Below are 23,390 nucleotides of genomic sequence, written 5' to 3'. Positions count from 1 at the left end.
TTAAATGAATAAAAGAGTTGATCCTAAAGTGGAAGTAGGTTGAACTTTAGTGCGATCTCTTTTCCACCCTATGCATTTTCTGGAGAATTCCCCAACAAACATAACATGGCACATAGATTTATTGTATGTGGACTGCTGGATCAAAGTGATATTTTGTTGACATTATTTTAACTACAAATATAGTTATTCATAATACTTTGCAAGCTCGGCCCATAAGATAAATATAATGTCCTGGATAAATATAATGGTTGGTTCCATTAAGCTAAATTGAAAACAGTGTGACTAGACAGAATGCATTTCTATACATATTAAACTCATACTTGCCAACTCTCCCGGAATGTCCGTGAGACTCCCGAAATTCGGTTCAGTCTCCCGGGCTCGTTGGCATTTCTCCCGCATCCTGGATTTCACAGAGAATCGCGTCAAATGACGCGATTCTCAGTGATTGACGCCATTTTGGAGGGCGGGAGGGGGCGGGACGAGGCCAATCGCGTCATTTTGGCCCCGCCCCCGCGACGTAAATTACATTTTCGCGGGGGGGGGGGGGACCAAAATGACACGTTTGGCCTCGTCCCGCCCCCTCCCGCCACGCCCCCTCTCCCGGAAACTTGTTTCCGAGAGTTGGCAAGTATGATTAAACTGAGGAAGCTGAGTCACAAAGGTTTGTAAATTACGGATGGGAAATAGAAAGTCTTATGGGAAATAGAATGATGTTATTATTTCTGTGAGTCAGCTGCATATTTCAGGAACAGTATATAAGATTTATATATGCATGTCATAGGTTTATATTTCTAACACTGTTATCAAAACAGCATAAACTTGTGTCAGAGGTTTTTTCCTTGGTTCCCCTCTTATTTTCAACATTGTAGGAGTTCAATTACTTAAAATCCAGCTGTCTTTTGACTAGAGGCACAACGCCCCTTCTGCTTCTGTATTATTAAGTTACCCATCAGTTGCCATGTATTTGTAGACATCAATCAATCAATAAGTCACTCAATTTATCCAGCTGAAAACCATTGAGTAAGCCCACAAAGCAGACCTGCATTACACAAGGCAAATAACTATTACAGACAAATAGTCAGTAGATGTAAGACTTCAATAGTACAGGTAGATCTGCAATAGGCAGGGTAATTAAAAATACATATGTGTTCAGGTACAAGACAGTGGGTAGACTATAACAATGGGGAGCAAGTCATTAAGATTTATATCTAATACAGAAACATACATGCAGGGTCGCCATCAAAGAGGTACAGGGCGTATGTCTCTGCTCATCCATAAACCCTGCCCCCCTCTCTCAAAGTGGATTACCATCGGTTGGATTACCTTTTGTGAGTGATCTGCTTCATCAGCATGATTGTGTCCGCATCTGACATGCTGCGGACACCTTTGACAAGCAGCAAAGACCTGCTCACTCAACACTGGCCACGCACCAGAGTCTGATTAGGGAGGGGCGACACCGGTGGCATGTGCCCCAGTCCCCCTCTATTAGAGGCCTCAGACCATGTGCCAGTGGGGGATAGTGTTGTAGTTGGTTGTTTGCCCCTCCCCTTCATTTAGCCGTGAATCTTACGATCTGTTCCTCCCTCCCATCCCCTGTGTGTGGCCTCCTCCTATCCCAATTAGAGACAGTTGTCACATGGGACGCGCACCACATGATAAGTGCTGTCCCATGTGTGCAGATCCACCTCTCCTACCCAGTGCGGCTGGAATAAAATAAGTGTGAGGGAAAGAGGAAGGGGGGTTTATGTTAATATAATGTGTGAGGGAAGGGAGGAGGGGGGTCTTAATATAATGTGTGAGTAAAATGAGTTGGTCTTATTATAATGTGTAAAGGAAGTGAGTGGGAGGGGTGTTAAAATAATGAGAGAGGGCGGTAGACTATTAATTTAATGGTGGAATGTAGGTGAGGGCTAATAATTTAATGGGTGCCAATGTATATGTGTGATGATAGTGGGACAATTTAATTTATTGGTGGGGCTATTTATTGGTAGGGTCTCTACTGTAATTTGGGTGGGAGGTAGGCCATTAATTTAATGGTGGACTGTGGGTCGGAGCTAATTATTTAAAGGTGGGTGCTATTTATTTATTTGTGGGTTGATGGTGGGGCTATATAATTTAATAGTAAGGCCTATTAATTTAAGGTGAGGTGATTGGGTGACTGTCTCACTTAGTAAGAATTTGGTCCGACTGCAACGACAGCTGGGAGGAATGTCTGCTTCACACTGTACTACTCATGATGGCAGAGCTACGTGCACCTAACAGTAGTGCACACAGTACTGCATGTGTATTTAAACATTTGGCTAAAATGATAACCATGTTGCATCATAGGGCCTCCATGTCTTAAGTGCCCCGGGCCCCCAGAGCCCTAATCCAGCTCTGCTACGCAGAGTGTAAGGAAAGAAGGGGGGTGACACTAAGTGACATCATCAATTGAGTAGCTTGAGTGTGAGAGCACAGCCGGGACCCGTCTGACCGCAGTTTACAAGGAGAGAACAGTGACATCACACTCATCTTGCTGCTGAGGAAGACATACTACAGTCAAGCCTGCAATGAAGTTCATTGACAGTCTGAAGGATTTGGTAAGTTAGGATCTGGCATGTGTGGAGGTCTGATGGACATGGAAAGGGCATGTGGGGAGGTCTGATGGACATGGAAAGGGCATGTGGGGAGGTCTGATGTGCATTTAAGTAGCATGTGGGGAGGTTTGTGGGGCATGTAAACAGAATGTGGGGAGGACTGATGGACATTTAATGGGCATATGTGGAGACTTGAGTGCATGGAAAGAGACTGATGGGCATGTAAGGGACACATGATGAGATCTGATGGCATATAGGGAGATCTGAGGGGCATGTAATGGGCATATTGTGAGATTGTTGGGCATATGTGGAGATCTGAGGGCATGTAAGGGGCACATGAGGAGGTCTGTGGGGCATGTGGAAAGATATAATGTCTGAGAGGCATAAAAGAAGTTTGTCGGAAGATCTGGAGGCATATGCGGAGGTCTGAGGAGCATGTAGGGTAGTTTTGGAGCACATGAGGGATCAGAGAGTAAGTATGAGTCTGAGTGCATATGTGGCTATTTTGGACAATGTAGCAGATCTGAGTGGCATGTGGTGGAATTTTGGAGCAAATGAGGGGCATGTGGGGGCATTTTGGGATGAGTGATGTGGGTATGCCGAGCATGTTTTTGGGATGGTTTTCATTTTGTAAATTTAGGGTAATGTGCTGCACTTTTGAAGGTTGCACTTGTTGATCCTCTTTCAATTCATGTACCTACACATTTTTCAAACAGGCCCCAACATTCCAGGATCCAGGCAAGAAACCAGCAGCAGGTTGTGACTGCTGCAATAACAGGATGAAAAAAAACAATGCAGTCCACCAACAGAGAAGGAGTGTGGCATGTGCTTGGTCTGGGCACCATGGCTCCATGATACACCTCTGTGTCCACTTGTCCCAGGTGTGTATGTGGGGGGCAGGGGGGTGTGTACCGGTTCCCACAATTTCTAATGGGAGCCTTGCATGCATGGTTTAGTATTCCTGTAAAGTAAAGGCATTATATTGTGGTCCAGTGAGGAGATTAGTTAGAGTGGATGCTACAAACAAAGAGATGCTCATAGTTTAAAAGGAACCCAGGTGTATTATGGGGGAGGCGAGTCGGAGGAGTTGAGCAACCAGTTGGGAAGAGGAAAGAAATTAATTGATATAATACAAGGAGGAAATAAAATCAGATGCTGTAAGTATACTACGAATAAGTAAGCGGGAGAGTGACATTTAGGGGAACAGGTAAGTAGGCGACTCAAGGACAAGTTATACCCGGATGCAAAAAGGATGAGGATGGTAAAAATGGAGAGGTTGTGGAAAAAGAATGGAGTATGCTATGACTAGTGAAAGCAGTCACTGACTTTCTTCATGCAATGTGTACTTTCAAGAGGACTAGTTATACTATTAACAGCTACCTCAAAATATGAGACAGACAGCTGTCAGTACACATGCATAACACAAATACAACAACAAACCTTTAGCAAGCTACTATCACAAAAACCCAAACATTTGACTCTAAGTGCATCACACAGCAGTCAGTAACAGATAGTCCAGTTCCAGTGCCATGACCAAATACAAACAATTATTGTTCCCAAAATTACTAAAATGAACCCAGACAAATTCTGAGACTTAAGAGTATATTTACTAAATTGCGGGTTTGAAAAAGTGGAGATGTTGCCTATAGCAACCAATCAGATTCTAGCGGTCATTTTGTAGAATGTACTTAATAAATGATAACTAGAATTTGATTGGTTGCCATAGGCAACATCTCCACTTTTTTAAACCCACAGCTTGATAAATTTACCCCCTAGAATACCCTGAAGCTGTGTTGGGTTTATACCTGATTTTTCTCAGAACTGCTCCTCATAGCCTCCATTAACTTCTCCACTTGATGACCCTGGTCTAGAGCTATTCGAAGTGCATCTTCGGTGCTGCCCAAACGTTGCTGTAACCTTACAACCTCTGACTCCGTGGATGGGTCTATTAATGAGTATCTTCTCTGGTCTGATACTGATTTCTCTTTATCCTGATGCATAAAGGGGAAAATCTATTAGGACAGGAAAATATCTGTACAAACACAAATAAACTTCCAATGGCTATATGTAATGAAAATTGATAATTTAATTATTGTCGTTCAGATATGATATGCTTGCATGCATTAAACCTCTAGGATGAACACCCAGGTTCTTCCGGTGCCTAAGAATAACAGATTGACATAACTTCCAAGATGGGAAGCTTCTGCTTTTACTCACCAAAACCATTAACTTTTCTCTAAGTACTTTGATTTCCTCTTTTAATTTCTGCTCTTTTGATCTCCAATCTGCCTTATGGACCTCACGGCTCAGGTCTTTCTCTGGTCCTGGAGAGTGCCGATTTGCTTCAAGTAACAAAGCTCTCAGTTCATTTAGATTCCTGCAGTACCAGAATGTGACAAAGAGAAAAGTTGCAAAGCAAAGTTTGGTGCATATTTATAATTTGGAGACATTTAAAAACAAAACATATAAGGCCCTATTCATCAAGGAAACTAAAGCCAAAAAAGGAGTAACTTTGCACTTCGGCAAAACCATTTTGCATTGGAGGGGGAGGTCAATTTAAAATGTGGGGACAGATTTATATTTGGGGTAGGGCATGTCCTAGATCAACTTTAAAATTAAGTGCAAATAGTAAGCTATCAAGGATTTCTGTGCTACATGGAAAACAGCCAGTATTTTCCTTACATGCAAAATAATAAACTAATGTGCACACCTTGCATTGTAACATGGTTTGTTCAGAGAAAATTTACTCCTTTTTTTGCCTTACTTACCTTAATGAATCTGGCCCATTTTATTTAAACAGAGCATTTGGAGCAATAATGCGGTACCTGCATAATGTGATAACATTGACTGAAGGTTGCCCATAATTCATGAGACTTGTTTATTTATAGATATTTTAACATCCAAAAGTGCTCATGTCTGACTATTATTGCTGTTTTTCTCTGTTTTATATTTCATTGCACACTATGGAAGTTTTGCATTCTCCCTATAACAGCTGCTGTAATCAGACAGTGATTTATCACCAAGGGCTAGATTTACTAAGCTGCGGGTTTGAAAAAGTGGGGATGTTGCCTATAACAACCAATCAGATTCTAGCTTTCATTTATTTAGTACTTTCTACAAAATGACAGCTAGAATCTGATTGGTTGCTATAGGCAACATCCCCACTTTTTCAAACCCGCAGCTTAGTAAATCTAGCCCCAAGTGCCTTGTTACAATGTGGTTTTTTTCCTGCCCATAAATATTTACCAGATACATTGGAATGGATCTGTTACAGAAACATTCTGATTTGATCCTCATACCTCGTTAAGGTTTTCCTGTCAATTTTGCATTTCACCATGAAATACATTATCAAAATGATCTTGTGTAAGCAGGAAGGGACTGTTTACTGAATATTTATGATCACATGTATCTAGCATGCTCAATCAATGATGGATATATCTATGCCTACTTTATGACATCTGTGTACGTGTGTAATGCAGTATCTGATTTGAGGCAGACAGTAGCAATGGAATAGACAAATAGGTAGCTACCCTTATCATAAGATCAAGTTGTATTCACCATCAGTGTCTCTTGAAAGGATCTGCTTAGCCTATTTAATGTGAGAAATGGGCTTAATCACAAGTGGCAAATCAAACAACGAGGAAGTAACGCCAACGTATTACACTTATACACAACATAGAATGTATATTACTGAACTAAATATGTCTGCAAGGCTCTATTTCAATTCTCTGCAGCAGGATGTCATGTGGGGAGCGGAGTCCTACTAAGCAAGCAGCAGTGACTGACAGCAAGGCGCACCTGATTTAAAGAAATCCACACTATGGATTGGTTGACTCATGCACATGACCAGTGATGTCACATGAACTCAGTCTCAGTTTTCTGGCCTGTATTCATTCCCATCAGATCATGTCCTAAAACTGTGGCAGGAGTTAAAGCTGTCTGTAATGGACTGGGACGTTATACTTTACTTTTTTAACACTGTCTAACACTGAACAATGTATTTAACCTTCATGATTCATATTTTAAAATTTCAATTTTGCAGTGAAGTGCACCTTTAAATAAATCCAGACAATTTAGTAGATGAAAAGAAAAGTTTAGCTAAACTGTACATGTTTCCTTTGACTTGCTTTAATTCATTGACATCCTATAACAAGACTTAGGCTCAATCAGGCACGCTGTTTTTTAAATATGTACGTTGACAGTGATTGAGATGTAGTGTACTAGGAATGTATAATAATCAGGGACCTAAGACTAGGGATAGAAACTTTTTTCAATGCAATTTACCAAAGAAAATGTCACCAGGAGAACTGAGCGACGCTCAGCTCTTTGTCGACACCGGCCTGTAGAGGTAAGAGTACTCTTACTGATTGCCAGGTCAGAGCAGGGAGTCTCTGGGCATAGGCGAGCTGGCATGCTTGGGCTTCCAGCTCCAGATTCCATTAAGAAATAAAATCAATTAAGTTATGGAATAAAAAATTGTAAGAAACATTTTTCCATTGCTGCTCCCCGGCTAATGCAATCTCAGGAATGGGATGACATTCCTTAGTTGGCTTTAGCAATAGGACAGCGGCGGTATTTGTACTTGGTCCATGATTAATAGGCTTCCCAAGATGGCATCGCAGAAGGCCCCCGATGAAGGCTAATACCGGCGAGAGTTTTCCGGCGAGTTTGAAAACCCAATCAGAACCTAGCTCTCATTTATTTAATACATTCTACAAAATTATAGCTAGAATCTGATTGGTTGCTATAGGGAACATCTCCACTTTTCTAAACCGCCGAAAAACTCTCAGCTTGATACATTTACCCCTTGGTCTCTAGAACTGAGCACAGTATTCTACATGAGGCCGTACCAATGACCTATAGAGTGGGATTATTATTTATTTTTTCTGCTACTGATTCCTCTCCCTATGCAACCAAGCATCTGACTTGCCTTCCTCATTTTCTTTGTTGCATTGCATCAATTGTTAGTGAGTTTTTTTTCCTCCCATTAGCATTAAAAAAAAAAATCTCCCGCGGTTTTTGACAGCAATAGCGACCGTTTTGAGTTAGCACAGCGGGAAAACTCGTGCAATTCAATTGAAAAAGAGGGAACGCTGCCACCGCACGTTAAACATTGTGTTTCAGAGTGAAGGGGAGTTTTACCGCGGTCATGAATAACACAAAAAAAAGGTTTTGCATACTTTCCATACATTAGATTGCATTACACATTGATAATATCTACATTACAGTACTTTCTTTAGCATATTTTTTAATTTAACTATTTTTTACCATATAAATCATCTATACCATGTCAAAACACATTGCTACATTCATATTTGTACCAAAAATATACATAAATATAATTAATTATAGTGATTTTTTTTATTTTTTTTTGTTTCTTTTATTTCATTATTTTTTCACAAGAAAATCAACTTACACAAGTTAGACATTAGTGATAAACATAAGTTTAACTTTTTTTTCCACATTATTACATGATTTCAAATACTTTTCAGAGGTTTTTTATTTTCAACACACCCCAAAGAGGTGTGAGATAAAACAGCATATTTTCCTGTTTAACGCGCTGCGTTAAAAAACAATTTAATAGCTTTTAACGCGGCTGCCTCTCGCACATCCTATACTTTCAATAGACCTTCTACTGGAACGCGAGAGGACAGTTTCATGAAAAAAAACTGAGCGCTAAAAATGGAATTGAATCGCGGGTAAAGTTAACCTGCTCGAAAATGATAAAAAACAGCATTAAAATTACTTAACACGGTCAAAAAAAACAACTCGCTGACAATTGAATACCTGCCTAAGTCATCGGAAATAGTGATTCCTAGATCCCTTTCTTCCTCAGTAGCTCCCATTATAGTGTCATTAATACTATATTTAGTCTTTGGGTTTTTGATACCCAAGTGCATGATTTTACATTTCCTGAATGTGAATCACTTCATTTACTACACTTCATGTCATGTGGTGGAAGGGGGCCAGTATAAAAACAATTATGATTACTAAACTGCAGGTAACCATTAGATATACTGCAACATAGAGTATGCATAACCAATTAATAAGAAGGACATGTACTCACATCTTTTGGACCTAAATAAGTAAAAAAAAAAAGGTAGACATATCCTTCAAGATGTAAGTTTAATTGATTTTTGTTGTTTACTTTTCTTATGCAGTATAAGAAATAAACTGTGACAACAAGAGTTCAGTTTCTAGTTTCATCTTGGTATTGAATTGAGGGGGGTCCTCACTGCTGACGTTTTTTCGTTTTGGGGGGGGGGGTTCCACCTTATTAATTTGTCTTTTTTTGCGCAGGGGAGGGGGAGGGGGAGGAAGCTGCGCCACGATCATGTGAGTATATAAATACTCACATGATCGTGGCGCCACCGTCTCTCTTCCCTTCTCCCTGCTCTGTTTGCACTGAATGTCGCCCAACATTCAGTGAGGAGCGGCGCAGAGGGGACCCAGCAAGAAGCAAGAAGACAGAGGAGAAGAAAAGAAAAGAAGATAGATGAAAGAAGTCAATACAAAGGTAAGTAAAAGAATGGAGGCAAGAGGAGGAAAGCAGAAAGGCATAGTGTGATGAAGAAGGGGGGCAGCATGGCACAGTGAGATGAAGGGGGGAGCAGCATGGCACAGTGAGATGAAGGGGGGGCAGCATGGCACAGTGTGATGAAGGAGAGGGGGGAGCATGGCACAGTGTGATGAAGGAGAGGGGGGAGCATGGCACAGTGTGATGAAGGAGAGGGGGGAGCATGGCACAGTGTGATGAAGGAGAGGAACACCATGGCACAGTGTGATGAAGAAGGGGGAGCAGCATGGCACAGTGTGATGAATGGGGCCAGGTGAAGGGGGGAAAAGCAGCACGGAGGGCATGTGATGGCACAGGGGGCTTGTGTCAATAAGTTCTCTTTATTAAATGCGACAATTAATTATATAATGGCAGTGATGGTTGTGGGAAATAGGTATATATGTATGAAATGTAAATACTATTAATTTATTGCTGGGACTATTTTGAGGGAGGGAAATAGGTTTATAGATTTATTTATTAAATGGGAATACTATTATTTTAATGTTGGGGCTGGAGGAAGGCCTAATTATTAATCGTGGGCGCTATTGATTTAATGCCGGGGCTGGTTGGAATTCTCTAAATGTACCTTTTCTTTTTTCCATATAGGGCTCCCAACATTCCAGGACCCAGACAAGCCGCAACTAAAGAAACAAACAGCCACAGGTGGTGAAAAGTGACAAGAACAGGTAGGAGAGAGTAGGTAGGACAGTCTGTGAAATGTTGCAATTCTAGTGAGACAAGATTTTTGGTGACTGTTCTGCCCAATGTAAGGGGCAGGCCAACTCTGTGAACTCTTTAGGTACACACTGCATTCTTTATATTCTACACTATGGTGCCAATGGTGTACACAGCAATGCAGGTCTTTTTCTTTAGGACGGTGGCCTAGTGCTTTTCACCTGCTGGTCACGCCCCAATGATGCACAGCCACTCCCACAATTGCACAACCACTCCCACTTTGAGAGGCGACGCAATTTTTTTTACCATGCTCGACTATAAGGGGGCCCCATGATGTTGCCTTACTGGGGCCCTGAATTCCTTTTAGCAGCCCTGACTATAACCATCAGGTAATGCAGTATGAGAAATGTGACAAACAATTATATCCTCATGCTAAATGATTGTAGACGTTTGCAATCTAGATCTGAATGAACATCTTGTTTTTTGGTTTTACTCACCTCTCTTTTTTGAGCAACTCTTGGCTTATCAGAACAAACTGACCAGATGCATCATGGGATTTTCTGGAAAAAGCCTCTAATTCCACTTCTAGTTTTTTATTGTCCTTCACTAACGAATCCATCTTCTTATCTCCTGATTTACATTTGCTTTCTAGTGCTGTTGATTATAGGGATATATGTCGTCAATAGTACATTCATTTTTATCATATTGTATTTCTAGAATATAGTTCCAATTGTATGACAGAAAATGAGAAATAATACAGAATAAGTTTAACTACAGGAACAGGCTCTGAATTCTACTTGGTGTCTTATAGGGTGTCTCAGTGGTAAAGAAAAGTAGACAAAAAAACATCCCAAAATAGTAAAAAAATATATATTCAGATATTCTCACTGTATTTTTGTTTATTGATTATTATACATTCATTTAACTTTTGTAGTCCAATTAAAGGGGTCCTTCTACAATTTGCAAAGAGGATTTTCTAAATGTAGTTGGCTTGAATACAATGGAAACTAGAACTAAGATGTAACCAACGATGGAGTGAAATTGTAAACCAGTTGCTGCAAATTATCAGTAAAGCTGGGTAAGAGCATTCATATGTTTTATCAGATCAAAATTCTCCAATATTGTACAATATACTGCAGTATTTAACATATTGGGAAACATCGTACCCAATATGTACATTGCTGTTATGTAAAATGAATTGCTGCTTTTTCTGTAGCATATAATGATGTAACAAACACTTACCATTTATTTGAGCCCTAAGTGATTCAATATGAGCAGACAAGGATGATACTTCTTTGTCTCGTTTGTTAAGTTTGAGCTGTAGATCTGAATAAAACAACAGAATCAGAATTATAGTTATTTCTAGCACATTAACAGTAGTCTAGCGAACCATTCCTGCCAACCGAATATTGCTACACTGAGATGCATTGCCCTGAGTCTTAGGAAATACTTTCCTCACTACAATTCCCATGCCACATAGATTGCAGTTACACGCTCTAATGCACACTTCATCATCATCATCATCATCATCATTTATTTATATAGCGCCACTAATTCCGCAGCGCTGTACAGAGAACTCGTTCACATCAGTCCCTGCCACATTGGAGCTTACAGTCTAAATTCCCTAATATAGACACACACTCACATACAAACACAGACAGACAGAGAGGGAGAGACTTCCATCACTGGATTACTGGCTGTCAGTGGCAGCTGGTTCATCTGGTGTCACCAACAGAGTGGGCTTGTTCCTGGCCCTGTAGCCAGTGTCAATAAAAAAAACTATACAGTAGTGCTAAAGCTTTTCTGTCATAAAAGAAAAATGACATGTGTAGAAATTTGCACCTTTATTGTATCAAGCCCCCCAAGATTACTCATTGGGTACAAAATTGCCTGCCTCTGAACTGGGGAGCTAAGCATTCTGTACCACGTGGAATGGGTCATGTTGGACAGTTAGTTGTATACTGTATGTATATAACATTTCACACTGGGACTGTGTCTAAATCTATGTCATTTCTTATTAAACAAACTGAGAAGATAACGAAATTGGGATAGTTGGGAGCAGGGGGTGGAACAGTACATTTTCGACCTCACACCTAACTTTGGGTAGGCGCATAATGATGCCAATCTTGCCCCCTGGGCCTCTTCTGAGCATTCAGGGTCTGGCACATGCTTCTAATTTGCGTACACTTATAAGAGATTTCTGCTCCTTTAAAAGCAGAGCGGGAGCCTCAGGAATTGCAGGGGCCTTGGAGGGGCGTGCGGTCCTCCTAACCTCCGTGCCCCATAGCTGCTCCACCCCCTATTGTTACTCCCCTGGTTGGGAGGTATGTGTCTAGGATTGCATATTGAATTGATGCACGTTACAATAATCTGATGACCTTCACCATAGTTTCTTCCTGATTTGTTATACCATGCCCCTATTTTTCCACAGCTGCACCAGTTGTTTACTTATGAGCATGGCAATGTGTCAGTGATTACTGGATAAACAGTGTCTGAAATTGATCTGTGATATGACATACTGCCACTTGTTTTGATTGCACAACTTTCAAATTCCATTCACTTACATTTCCATAACACAATTTCTAAATTTTCACTTTGACCACTTTGGATAAGTAAATCTTTGCTAAAGATGATGGGCAGATATGCCTGGACATGTGCAAATCAAGGTGTTCCATCAGGGCATGGTTAACCAATAGGCTGACTAGGCTGCAGCCTCGGGTGCAAAGCTTTTGGGGGGAGCAACATTTTTTGGGTGGCAAAATTGTATCAGGGAGAGGCATAAACTGAAATTGATTTTAAAATAGAAGAGAATAGTTTTTCTCCAAAGTAAAAAGAAAACATGAAAGAAAAATGTAGTTTTGTTTTAATCTTGACATATTTCCATGGTTAAGGTTGAAGACAATGAATCATCCTTTGGCAGCCGCTTGAGGATTAGTAGGAGAGATAGGAGCAGGCATGACATTTCCCCCCCCTTCATATCTTTAACCTCAGTAGCGCACACTCATGCCTCCGTTGAAGTTCAGATTTTAATCAAAACAAAATCAGTGCCAAAGATTGCCGTCACCCTTTTAAAAAGCCAAGTGGAGCTGAGTTTCAAAAACACAGGAACATAAACATTGGTGAAGGGGCTGGTGTGAAGGAAGCTGGATTTTAAATTAAGAACAAGTCCGTTTTTACCCACTGCTTATTGGCCTGGCGTTGAGGATGAGGAGGGCGCTACAGGCGTATTAGCCTAGGGCAGCCTGCGCCCCATATATTCCAGACATCTGGGAGATCATGTCAAACAAATCTAGTAGATTTCTTTGACTCAGTAACTAAAGTGATAGATATGGGTGGGTCAGTGGACATCAGTGGATATAGCTCATTTAGATTTCATCAAGGCATTTTATATAGTCTCCCATAAAAAAATAATTAAAAACTGAAAATCATTGGATTTGACTTAAAGATAGTAGAATGGATAATAGATTGTCTAAAGTACAGGAGACAGTGGCAATGTCAATGGTGTAAGCTCAGAGGAAGGGCTGGTAACTAGTGGAGTACCTCAGGGATCAGTCCTGTTTTTACCTGCGGTATACAAGGTAAGTTATGTCTTTTTGCAGATAATATAAAGAATTGTAACAAGGTTGTTTCCCCAGAAGGGATAAAACAAATGCATAGGGATTTAGATGAAATAGAGGAATGGAATTAAGTGTGGAATCTCAAATCTAATACATCAATACGTAAAACAATGTATGTGGGACACAAGCATCCAAGAGCATAATAAGAATGAATGGTGATGTAATGTCAGCAATAGAGGAAAGTAGCCTTGGCGTTATACTTTCAGATGATATAAAGATATATATATATGAAGAACCATGCAATGAAGTCAAGCAAATTGGTTGTATATTAAAAGGTATTAGTAACAGAACTAGGGAGGTTATACTGCTACCATAAAGGTGACTGGTAAGACCTTACATTGAGTACTGTGTACTATACTAATGGTCCTATCTCCAAAAAGACATTACTAAAATAAAATAAAAAAACAAGAGAGGGGCTACTAAAACAGTGCATGGGTTTCATGATAAAACTTATCAGGAAAGACTTGAAGAGTTTAATATCTACTGCTTAACAGAGAGAAGGAACAGAGGTATTATAACAGCGATATTGAAATATATCAAAGGCATTAAAAGAGTCCTGGAAGGCAGTATTATAAATAGATTTGAATATAATTAGAAAAAAACAAACAAATAACCACCCACTCTTAAATAATTAAACACAAAAGATTACAGACTAGTTGGAACTTTAGATTCTTTTCTGCCATCGACACGCAAATGCAAAAAACGTGATTTCATTTTGTGGGATAGAATATTTGAAGGACCTGAACATAGCAGAGATGGCATAAGGTCCTCTTTACCCACACAATTGTACCAACACCTCAGGGGTATCGCTAACCGGTACTTGGTCATACCTTTTGCTCTAACTGTGCACATGAATCATTGCAATTATATGGGTTTTGTTTTATAACCTATTATCCAATATATATATATATATATATATATATATATATATATATATATATATTATTGTTTATTTTCAGTATTAATATCATACACAGAGCAAGAGAATGTTTGTATAGTCAGCTTGAGGAGCACTGCTAAATAATTTAAGAAGGAGGTGCATGCCAGGGGCAGTGTGGGGAAAGACAGGAGTAGTTTTAAAATGTAATTTAGTATCTGTGTAATATTTCAAATTATCGAAATCCCTCATCTCTGAGTACACCAAATAAAGTATCCCATATGGTAATTAAATACTGGGATGAAAATGCCTTCACTCCTCCAGTTTTTAGATGATAAGAGCAGTCAGCGGGGAGCATGACCACAATGCTGCAGGACTTCTCTGATGAAGTCCCATAGTGTTCTAATGACCTTTACATGCTGAATAAGCATGTGGATATCATTATAACACCACAGGAGCTCATCACAGGAAAACCTGCAACCAGCCCTACTGTCCCCATGCCCACCTCACCCTCAATCTAGAAGCCAGAAGAGAATCATCCATTTTATCCAAGCCTATCAAGAGAATACTGTATAAGACAAATTACCTTCCATTGTTGTTTTCAAGTTTATTTTTTCTTCTGAAAAGTCATTTGTTTCAATCATCTGCAAAAGATGAGAAGTACAATTATATCTATGAAACACACTGTAAGGATTGTTATAACAATTTCCTGCTTCTTGTGCAAAATCCTGTAAAATAAAAACATCTTGTAAAATCCTGATTTTTTCCCATCTTTTGTTCAATTAAAGAAACGCCAAAGGGCCTGATTTAGAGTTGGGTGTAAGTTAAACTATGGGCCGCAATCTGCTTTATTTTACTGCGCAAGTTATTATTATTTTTATTAACCTTTATTTATATGGCGTCACATGAGGGCCCCAGTGCCGTACAGAAAGCAAACAACAAGACAGTATATCATGTAATAGTACAATACAATAAACAAATAACACTACAACTCTCAGCACAGCTAATGGGATGTTATGTGTATATTCCGCGCAGGCTGAAACCTGTGCCCATTAGCGTGTGTGCAAATAAGAAGTTTAGAGCCACTGAAAGAGCGACCAAGACAATGACGTAGTGGAGTCAATGGACAGAGAGTCCAAGGAGGAGGAGCGCAATGTGGCTGGTGAGCAAAAGTTATAGATATTGAGACCAGGAGGGAAGAGGGCCTTGCTCACTACAGCTTACAATTTAAAACTGCACTTAGATAGCACTTGCGGCCCCTTACACCTGGAGAGGCAGGCTGGGAGTGTGCTCCCTTAGGCAGCATCTCCAGATATGACTCTCAGGAGGTGTATCTGTTGCGGCGCATGTGGCTTATTCAAAATACACATTAGGCTACAATTTTCCATCTATATTTTTACACATACATTCAGACAATTGTAAATTAGGCCAACAATGCGCAATGTGGGTTAAGGTGACATTTATAGCAAACTGATATCTGTATCAAATAACTGTACATTGCAATCATGCACCTCTTCCCCTGCATTTCAGTGCATAGGGGGCATGGTGACGCCATTGCATCACCTTGGCCCCGCCCCTGCTAGGAAATGGTCAAATTAACGGCAATGTCTAGCAGACGATGTGGCTTACTGGTGGGAAATTGCATCATTAAGCCCCACCCCTACAACGGTCCACTACTCTTCCGGGAGTCTGGGAGGACTGTTTTAACCCAATAATATAATTGACAAAATGGCGGTCTGTGTGCACATAGCTATAAGAATGCATGACACCAACTGCAGAGAGTCAGTGGAAAATATGGAGTAAAGTAACCTGGGATAGGTGGTCATGAAAATTTAGCTATAAAGTCAGAGACTGTGATTTGTACCTGAAAATATCCTTAATTTCAGTGTCAGTCCCTCAGTTCCCCCAGGTATGCCTATTCTTCAAAGATACAGTAATTTACTCCATTTTATTCCTAGCCGTCCCTTTACATTTTTACATTTCTATCTATGCCACTACAATATAAATTAAGCCCATGATTATGAAATGAGATTGCATGCAACATTTGCTAATTGCAATATTGCCAAGTAGGTCCACAGCAAGCTTTGTAATGTAGTTGTCATAATATAGTTATTATAATGGATACATAATAGAGCAGACACATTTCCACTGAAAAAGACTGCATTATATAATACTGTAAGAAAAAAAGACTGCACTATATAATAATGTAAGATAAAAATGACTTCATTATATAATATCGTAATCACTGCATTCAAATAAAACTCAGTAAAAGCTTCTATATGGATTTACAATATACAATTAGAAATTTGTGAAGCAATTTACATAATTATTTCTGTAATGATTTTTTTCCCATAGTTGTCACAATGACAGGATTTGAAGATGTGTTCCTGGAAATGCTGTCCCTGACCTTGTCTGGTTTTGAACATTGACCAACTGCACAGTACAACTTCTCTTATTATGCAGGAATGTAATTTTAGTATTAATTTTTATTTTAAATGTTTTATAGATAAAGATTTGTGAAGGTGATTATTGAAATCATAATGTAATTATATTATGAACATGTGACATGTCGCAATGAGGGAGTAGGTCAGTATACAATTTATTGTGCAAGACATAGATGCACCTACACTGGAGTAGTGTCCCTAGAAATTATATTCCAATTGGGGATGTACTGAATTGAGGATTCAGTACAGGATTTTGCCCTATCCTAAGAGTGTTTACCAAGATCTGAACATTTCAAATCCTAATTTCTATGATTTTAGTTCAGTTTTATTGCATTTAGAGATCTAAATCATTACTTAATTAAAATTAAGGATCATATTTAGTTTAGTATTCAGTAAAATCCTTTTCAACAGGGATTCAGTATTTATCAGAAACTTAAATTATGGATTCAATGCATCCCAATATTGAATGTTGGCCTTTAAGCATTGCAACGAATACAATTCTTTGCAACACAACGTCCCACATTTTCTTTAATGGAAATAAGAATTGTGAAGGGGTCAACTTCAAAATGTACAGCCCAGATGTAATGCATGATATTGTCGCAGAGTTTGTTTCTATAAAAGGTCTCTTTCATCTTTACCCAAACAAGAACTTGCACCAATAAATTCTGCATACATTGTCAACTGTTTTCATGTTATATTAAGTATACATTTCAGTGTTATCTTAATAAAATATCCATACGTGTACAGTAAGTTGGTAAACAAAGAAAGAAGAAATAAAACAAATTTCCTACATTAGCATTTTGCGAGGGGTGAAGAGCCTCTATTGACTGCAATTTATTTTCCAAGACCAGATTTTTCTCCTGTAGTCTTTGGATCTCTTGCTTGTTTCTTACATCTGCTTTCTGGAGCATTTCGTAATCTTGCATTTTCTTTTCAGCAGCTGAAATCTGCTCTTTTAAGAAGGTGATGGCTTTTGTCTGGTCGTTGTATTCTGTCTGAACCTTCTCTAGCTCACGCACTCGCTGTTCTGCACCTCGGTATTTGTCTTTGATATCCTGGATCTCTTTCAGATGTTGATTGGTTTTAGATTCTAGCTGTGTTCTCCAGTTGCTATTTCCCTCCTCTACTTCATCCCTAATCTCCTGAAGTTTAGTTTTCAGACTCTCCTTATCTTTGACATAGACTGCTATTTCAATCTCATTCTTAGCCTTTAGGTTTTCAAATTCAAGTTGATGCTCCATTTTAAGGCTTTCAAAGCTAGCTTTAAGTGCCACTATTTCTTTGTGTTGGGAGTCAGGACTGGTGACCAGGGAACCTTTCAAGTCCTCCAAAGATCTCTGATGATCAGAAACTAAACTGTCCAATTTAGACTTCCAATTGTCCATCATCCCTATATTTTCTTTTGTGGCCTGCTCCAGTTTTTTCTTCAGCTCTCCAATCTCCTGGACATGTTTGTCATTAGAGGTCTTCAACTTTTCAACCTCTTGTTGATATCTTTTCATGTTCTTCTCATACTTATCTCTCTGCTGACTACTCTCTTTCTGATGCTCCTTGCTAGCAGACAGAAGTTGGTCCCGTAGACGCAAGGCTTCCGTTTGAAGTCCGATGTTATGTTCTGGTGACTCTGACTGACTGGTGTTCACCAAACAGTGCTGAAGATCTTCAATCTCATTCCGACGAAGGCTGAGCTCCTCCTCCAGCTGCTGAATCCTTGACTGCTCTGCTACCGTTGTTAGCTGCAAAAAGAAGGACAACAATAATATGGTGTCAATTTATCCATAGATTTTAACACTCTGCTAAAACTATATACATTGTTAATGAGCACATTTTAGTAACTTATTTTACACCAAGGAATAAAGATTTGTTGATAGTTTAACTGCAATCATATCAAGTACTACTTTTCTTGATGGTATAAGCTATCCTCATTTATGGGTGTTCTGGAATTAGACTTGCCCCAACAATTAAGATTTGCAGCCTAAAATCTAGATATGTCTTGGTGTAAAATGAGCTGGACATGAATTATGAATGTTAGAAGCTGTTTGTTTGGAAATATAATGTATTATATATAAACCGGCTTCGGCTAATTTGTATGTTAACAATTTTATGTTAACCCCGAACTGGAGAATCAGCAGTAGAAAAATAAGGAAACCTTTGTATTCAATGTTGCCAGTACAGCCCATTTTATTGTATTATTTTCATGGTTTGCTTATTATAATATGGTTTTGACTCTCCTGGTACACCTGGACTTAGACATTCAAAAGGAATTTTGTTGCCACAATTATTTTACTGAATTTGGCCCCTAAAAGTAATCTTACAGATTACCATGGCTTTTTACGTCCAACAAATAGGAGTCATTTTTATATAAAAGGTGGTATTATGAAGCATGATTGTTCTTTATGTATTCTTTTACGTGTGTGTGTGTGTGTGTGTATTATATATATATATATATACACACACACATATATGTACCTAAGTATCTCTGACAGTGGTACTTCAGAATATAACAATACTATCCTATATAGTTACACACTGTTCCATATGTTTAAAGCAAGTGATTCTTAGAAACACATGGAACCAGTTTAAGTCAAGTTTTTTGTTTTTACACAGTGATTACACTTTACAGTAGTATATTTTATAAAGCTATACTGTATTCAGCCAAAATGGAAGGTATTCTTGTGGGGACAAATGTAAAGCCTGTTTGCATAGTTTCAATACCTAAGTCATCATCTTTGAATTCATGATGTATACCTAACAACATGTGCAAAACCCCAAATACAGTTAGATAGAAGGAGCTAGACAAGTCTTCAGAGTATTCCACAAATGCCTGTCATCACTGATAAACTGGTTATACCATGTAATCACATATTCCTCTTTACTATTCAGTGTAAAGTCTGAAGGATTAAGGGAATACAAAATACAGATCTTCAGCTAAAACTACAAGCTAGTTAATAATGGAATTCCTTCACAAGTAAAACCCCAAGCCATGATAAAAGTGAGGCATTAGAAAGCTTATGCGTATAAACTTGGCAATTAGCTTAGTAATTTTAAATGATTGTTGCTACTAGAACATAAAATAATGTTTGCCCTAACGTGGGTGCCTCCCTAATCACTTTTATTCTTTCATTATATGCTTCTGATTTTTTCATCTTTGACTGCTTATAAAATTACTTGTGACGCACAGGACAACTGGCCCACCCTAAAGTCACTATTTCATTAATATATGTTATCCTACATATATGTTATGCTGACTAAACGTGAAAATATGTTTGTGAATGTTAAACAAGCAGCCCTTTCATCTAAGTAATATATATATATATATATATATATATATACTTTAAATTGAGAAAGGCAAGCCCTATTACATGAAGGTGTGAAATGTCTTCGCAGGTTGAGCAAGTTGAACTGTAGAGAGATTGGATTTTATATATATGTCCAAGGGGTATTGTGACGATTATGTAGTATATCTAATGACCGATTGTTATTTTCTGTTGAATTCATGTATGACAATGTGAATATTTTATGCAACCTTGTAATGTAATCTCAACGTGTGTTTTGCTAGATGACATGAGTTTGAATTTATGCAAGTGTCATTAATCTTTTGAAACTAGCCAGGCCCGGGATAGATAAGGATCTTGGAGGAGTTTGAAGCCCCAAAGTTGTAAACCACCTAGCCACTCAAGCAGAGCAGAGGTGAGAGATTCTCTGAGGTGCCCAAACATATATCTTAGTGATAGACCATTTACTTCGGAAAGCTCTGTGTCACTTTTGGAATCAATCAGACTTAATTGAAAATGTAATTAATTCATTGAAAATGTAATTCCTAAGGTGGTGGTGAAGAGCCTGTAAGAAAGGTCTTCTGCCTTAGAGAAGAACGTGTGCATTTTTATGATGGGGTCTATCAAGACTGATATGTCCCATGCTTCTCCATTGTGTTCCCTCATACTCTAGGTCTTAACTAGTAAGTAGTGATTTTATTTCCTATTTTATTTTCTGAAACTTATTTGTGCAACATATTCAATGCCTTGTTATTCATTTTTGCATCAAATCCTTGGAAACATTTCTCAGATTAAATAAATTTAATCTAGTGTGTTCTCCGTGATTCTTTTTGAACTTACGAAGCCCAGGGAGACTTATGCTACATGTGTATATGATTTAAGTGTGAAACATTAATAAGTGGTTCTGGTGAATGTAAGGACACCATAATAAATCCTTTACGGTGGCAGAAAAGGTGTATTCATTGCTAAGTGACTACGGTGACGCCAGTCATGGCCAGCTGTTTAGATTGCTGTATCTGGGACAAGCTGGGCGTTCGTGACAGGTATATTTACTAAAGTGGAGACGTTGCCTATAGCAACCAATTAGATTCTAGCTGTCATTTTGTAGAATGTACTAAATAAATGATAACTAGAATCTGATTGGCTGCTATAGGCAACAGCTCCACTTTTTCAAACTCACAGTTTAGTAAATATACTCCCAAGAGAGAATACATTACTCTCTGGTCACAGTCCCAAAAGACTGACTGCAATTGTCATATGAATTCCATAGCATTCTTGTTGTACTTTCAGAAATCTTTATACAATGAAACCAAGGTGGAGACTAATGTTCTGATGCCACAAAAGTGTCAACAAAGAATCTAGTTAAACCATCACACCTCAACCTGCATGTGTATTATTTCTTATACATTTACCTTTTCATTTATCATTGTGTATACAATTGTATATGATTACAAAGCATTCACAGATTTTAGTTCAATGTGATATAATGTAGTGTTATGGTTACATAACATATGTCGCTGCGTAAATTTTGACGTCACTTCACACAAAGCATGACTGATGTTGTTGAAACAATTTACTATAAATATACATGTATTTAAATTGTGAGTCATTATTAATGAGGTAAATGAGAAAATGATGTTTTCTTTAAAAATGGTGATGTCTTTAACTAAAACCCAAAGCTTCTATGTGCTGAGCAACAAACTAAAAGCAGTAGTACAGTGCACAACAACCTACATATATTTGGAGATGCATAATCTATAAAGACACTTTTACTCATAGCGTGCTCTGTGTATTGTACATATTGTTTATTATTTTTCTCATGCATTTGGATATAACTACTGTAGCATTTATGCTGCTTTTATGGTGAACAATTTAAAGTAACAAATGAAAGTGATTTTTAAACGCCAGGAATTTTTGGCGTTTTAAAAGTGCATCAGAATTATCTTCTTTACTTGACTTATGTAACAGAGCAAAGGTACTACTGCTTTAAGTCTGACAAGGTTTGGCAAATAAAAGTTTTTCTGGGGGTGCAGAAAAAGTGAATGCAGAAATAAAAATTCTGTAAGCTTAAATGGGCAGAAGTGACGTAAAGCAAAAAGATCAGGACTAGGGGGTGTAAATGAAGCTGGAAGCACATCGGACTTCAGGCAGGGGTCATTGATTTAGATTTACTGTACCCTCTTGTCCTCTAATTCTTTGAGAAGCTTTGCAGTTTTTGCCTTCTCAAACAGTAGGTTCTGCTCGAGCTCCCGAATTCGGGCATGCTCCAACTGCGTCTGTGTCTGCACACACAGGATAGGAAAGAGAGAGACAGCAAGAAAAAAAGTTGCAGTATCATCCAACATCTACAAGAGAGGATACTGTCAAAAGGCTGAGCTGAATGCTACAAGCTGTTTTTGAAAGCTAAAGGTGCTTAGGAAATGTACATTTTACTATGACACCAGCTAGACTTGCAAATTGTTTACTTTGTGAACCACAAAACTTCCTGCACAACCCGGTCTGTCTTATTAAGCACTGGTGCCTTTTGTAGGTGACTTACTTTTCCCTTCTACTTACCGGCACACTGGGCATATATGTGTGTCTACAGCACAGTGCTTCATTGCACTGACGGTGTTTATCTAAATACAACCTGAATTACATCATTCTACAAACTAATGACCTCGCAGGGATATGTATAACTTAGAAACAAAAAACACATCATCTAGCCACAATAGGGGTTGTTGTTTGGTGAGCAGGGGCATCCTGAACATATATGTTGTAAATACATGTTTACGGGCTGCATAGCCTCAAATTATATAACACAACACAATCTGGGGAAGTAATCTAGAATACATAAATACATATATAAAAGCCTCAAAATGGCTGGGTAGAAGAAGGATCACATTAACCTTGCAATCTGCTAACCCAGCCTTGATATTTATATACTAAACACTCATTAAAGCCTCTTTATGAGTCAATATATAAAACACAACTAACAGACTAACTAAATAGCTAACTAATTAGCATATGCATAAAGGAAGCAGTATCACTATATACTCTGAAATACATGAATCTTAGTATCTCAACTGTGAAATAATGTATACATTTTTTTTCTGTGCCAAAAGTTCTAGTTTTGGCACACTTACCTTTCTATACCCACCAGCCAATTACACGTTTAAACATTTCTCTTTCTGTTAAGGTGAGCTATGCTGGCAAACTGCAGAAATAGCAAATAGTTGCTGTTTACCATCGATCTGTACCTATCACAGATATAGATATGCAGCATCAAGAGCTGAAATATAAGCAACATCCTTTGACTGCAATAAAATTAATTCTTGACAGAATGTAAATCATCTATCAAATATTGTTGTTTTTTTTGTAATTTCTCTTT

At 38.6% G+C, this 23,390-nt stretch overlaps 1 protein-coding gene across 2 annotated transcripts in view; it reads right to left on the bottom strand.

The window, feature by feature from the left end:
* The window catches only part of CLIP2 (CAP-Gly domain containing linker protein 2), a 124,955-nt gene that overhangs the window by 3,793 nt on the left and 97,772 nt on the right, over window positions 1-23,390 (bottom strand). The window contains exons 9-15 of one of the 2 annotated variants that reach the window (XM_075194989.1): window positions 22,198-22,302; window positions 17,537-18,481; window positions 14,888-14,945; window positions 11,050-11,133; window positions 10,305-10,461; window positions 4,794-4,953; window positions 4,382-4,567 (exon numbers count right to left, since the gene is read on the bottom strand). In XM_075194989.1, the coding sequence (XP_075051090.1) occupies window positions 4,382-4,567; window positions 4,794-4,953; window positions 10,305-10,461; window positions 11,050-11,133; window positions 14,888-14,945; window positions 17,537-18,481; window positions 22,198-22,302 (1,695 nt within the window). The remainder of the gene's footprint in view (window positions 1-4,381; window positions 4,568-4,793; window positions 4,954-10,304; window positions 10,462-11,049; window positions 11,134-14,887; window positions 14,946-17,536; window positions 18,482-22,197; window positions 22,303-23,390) is intronic. The other variant, XM_075194990.1, reaches the window with a different exon arrangement.

Source organism: Mixophyes fleayi, chromosome 2, assembly GCF_038048845.1.
Source record: "Mixophyes fleayi isolate aMixFle1 chromosome 2, aMixFle1.hap1, whole genome shotgun sequence".
Classification (NCBI taxonomy): domain Eukaryota; kingdom Metazoa; phylum Chordata; class Amphibia; order Anura; family Limnodynastidae; genus Mixophyes; species Mixophyes fleayi.
This window is presented reverse-complemented; position numbering and strand designations above follow the sequence as displayed.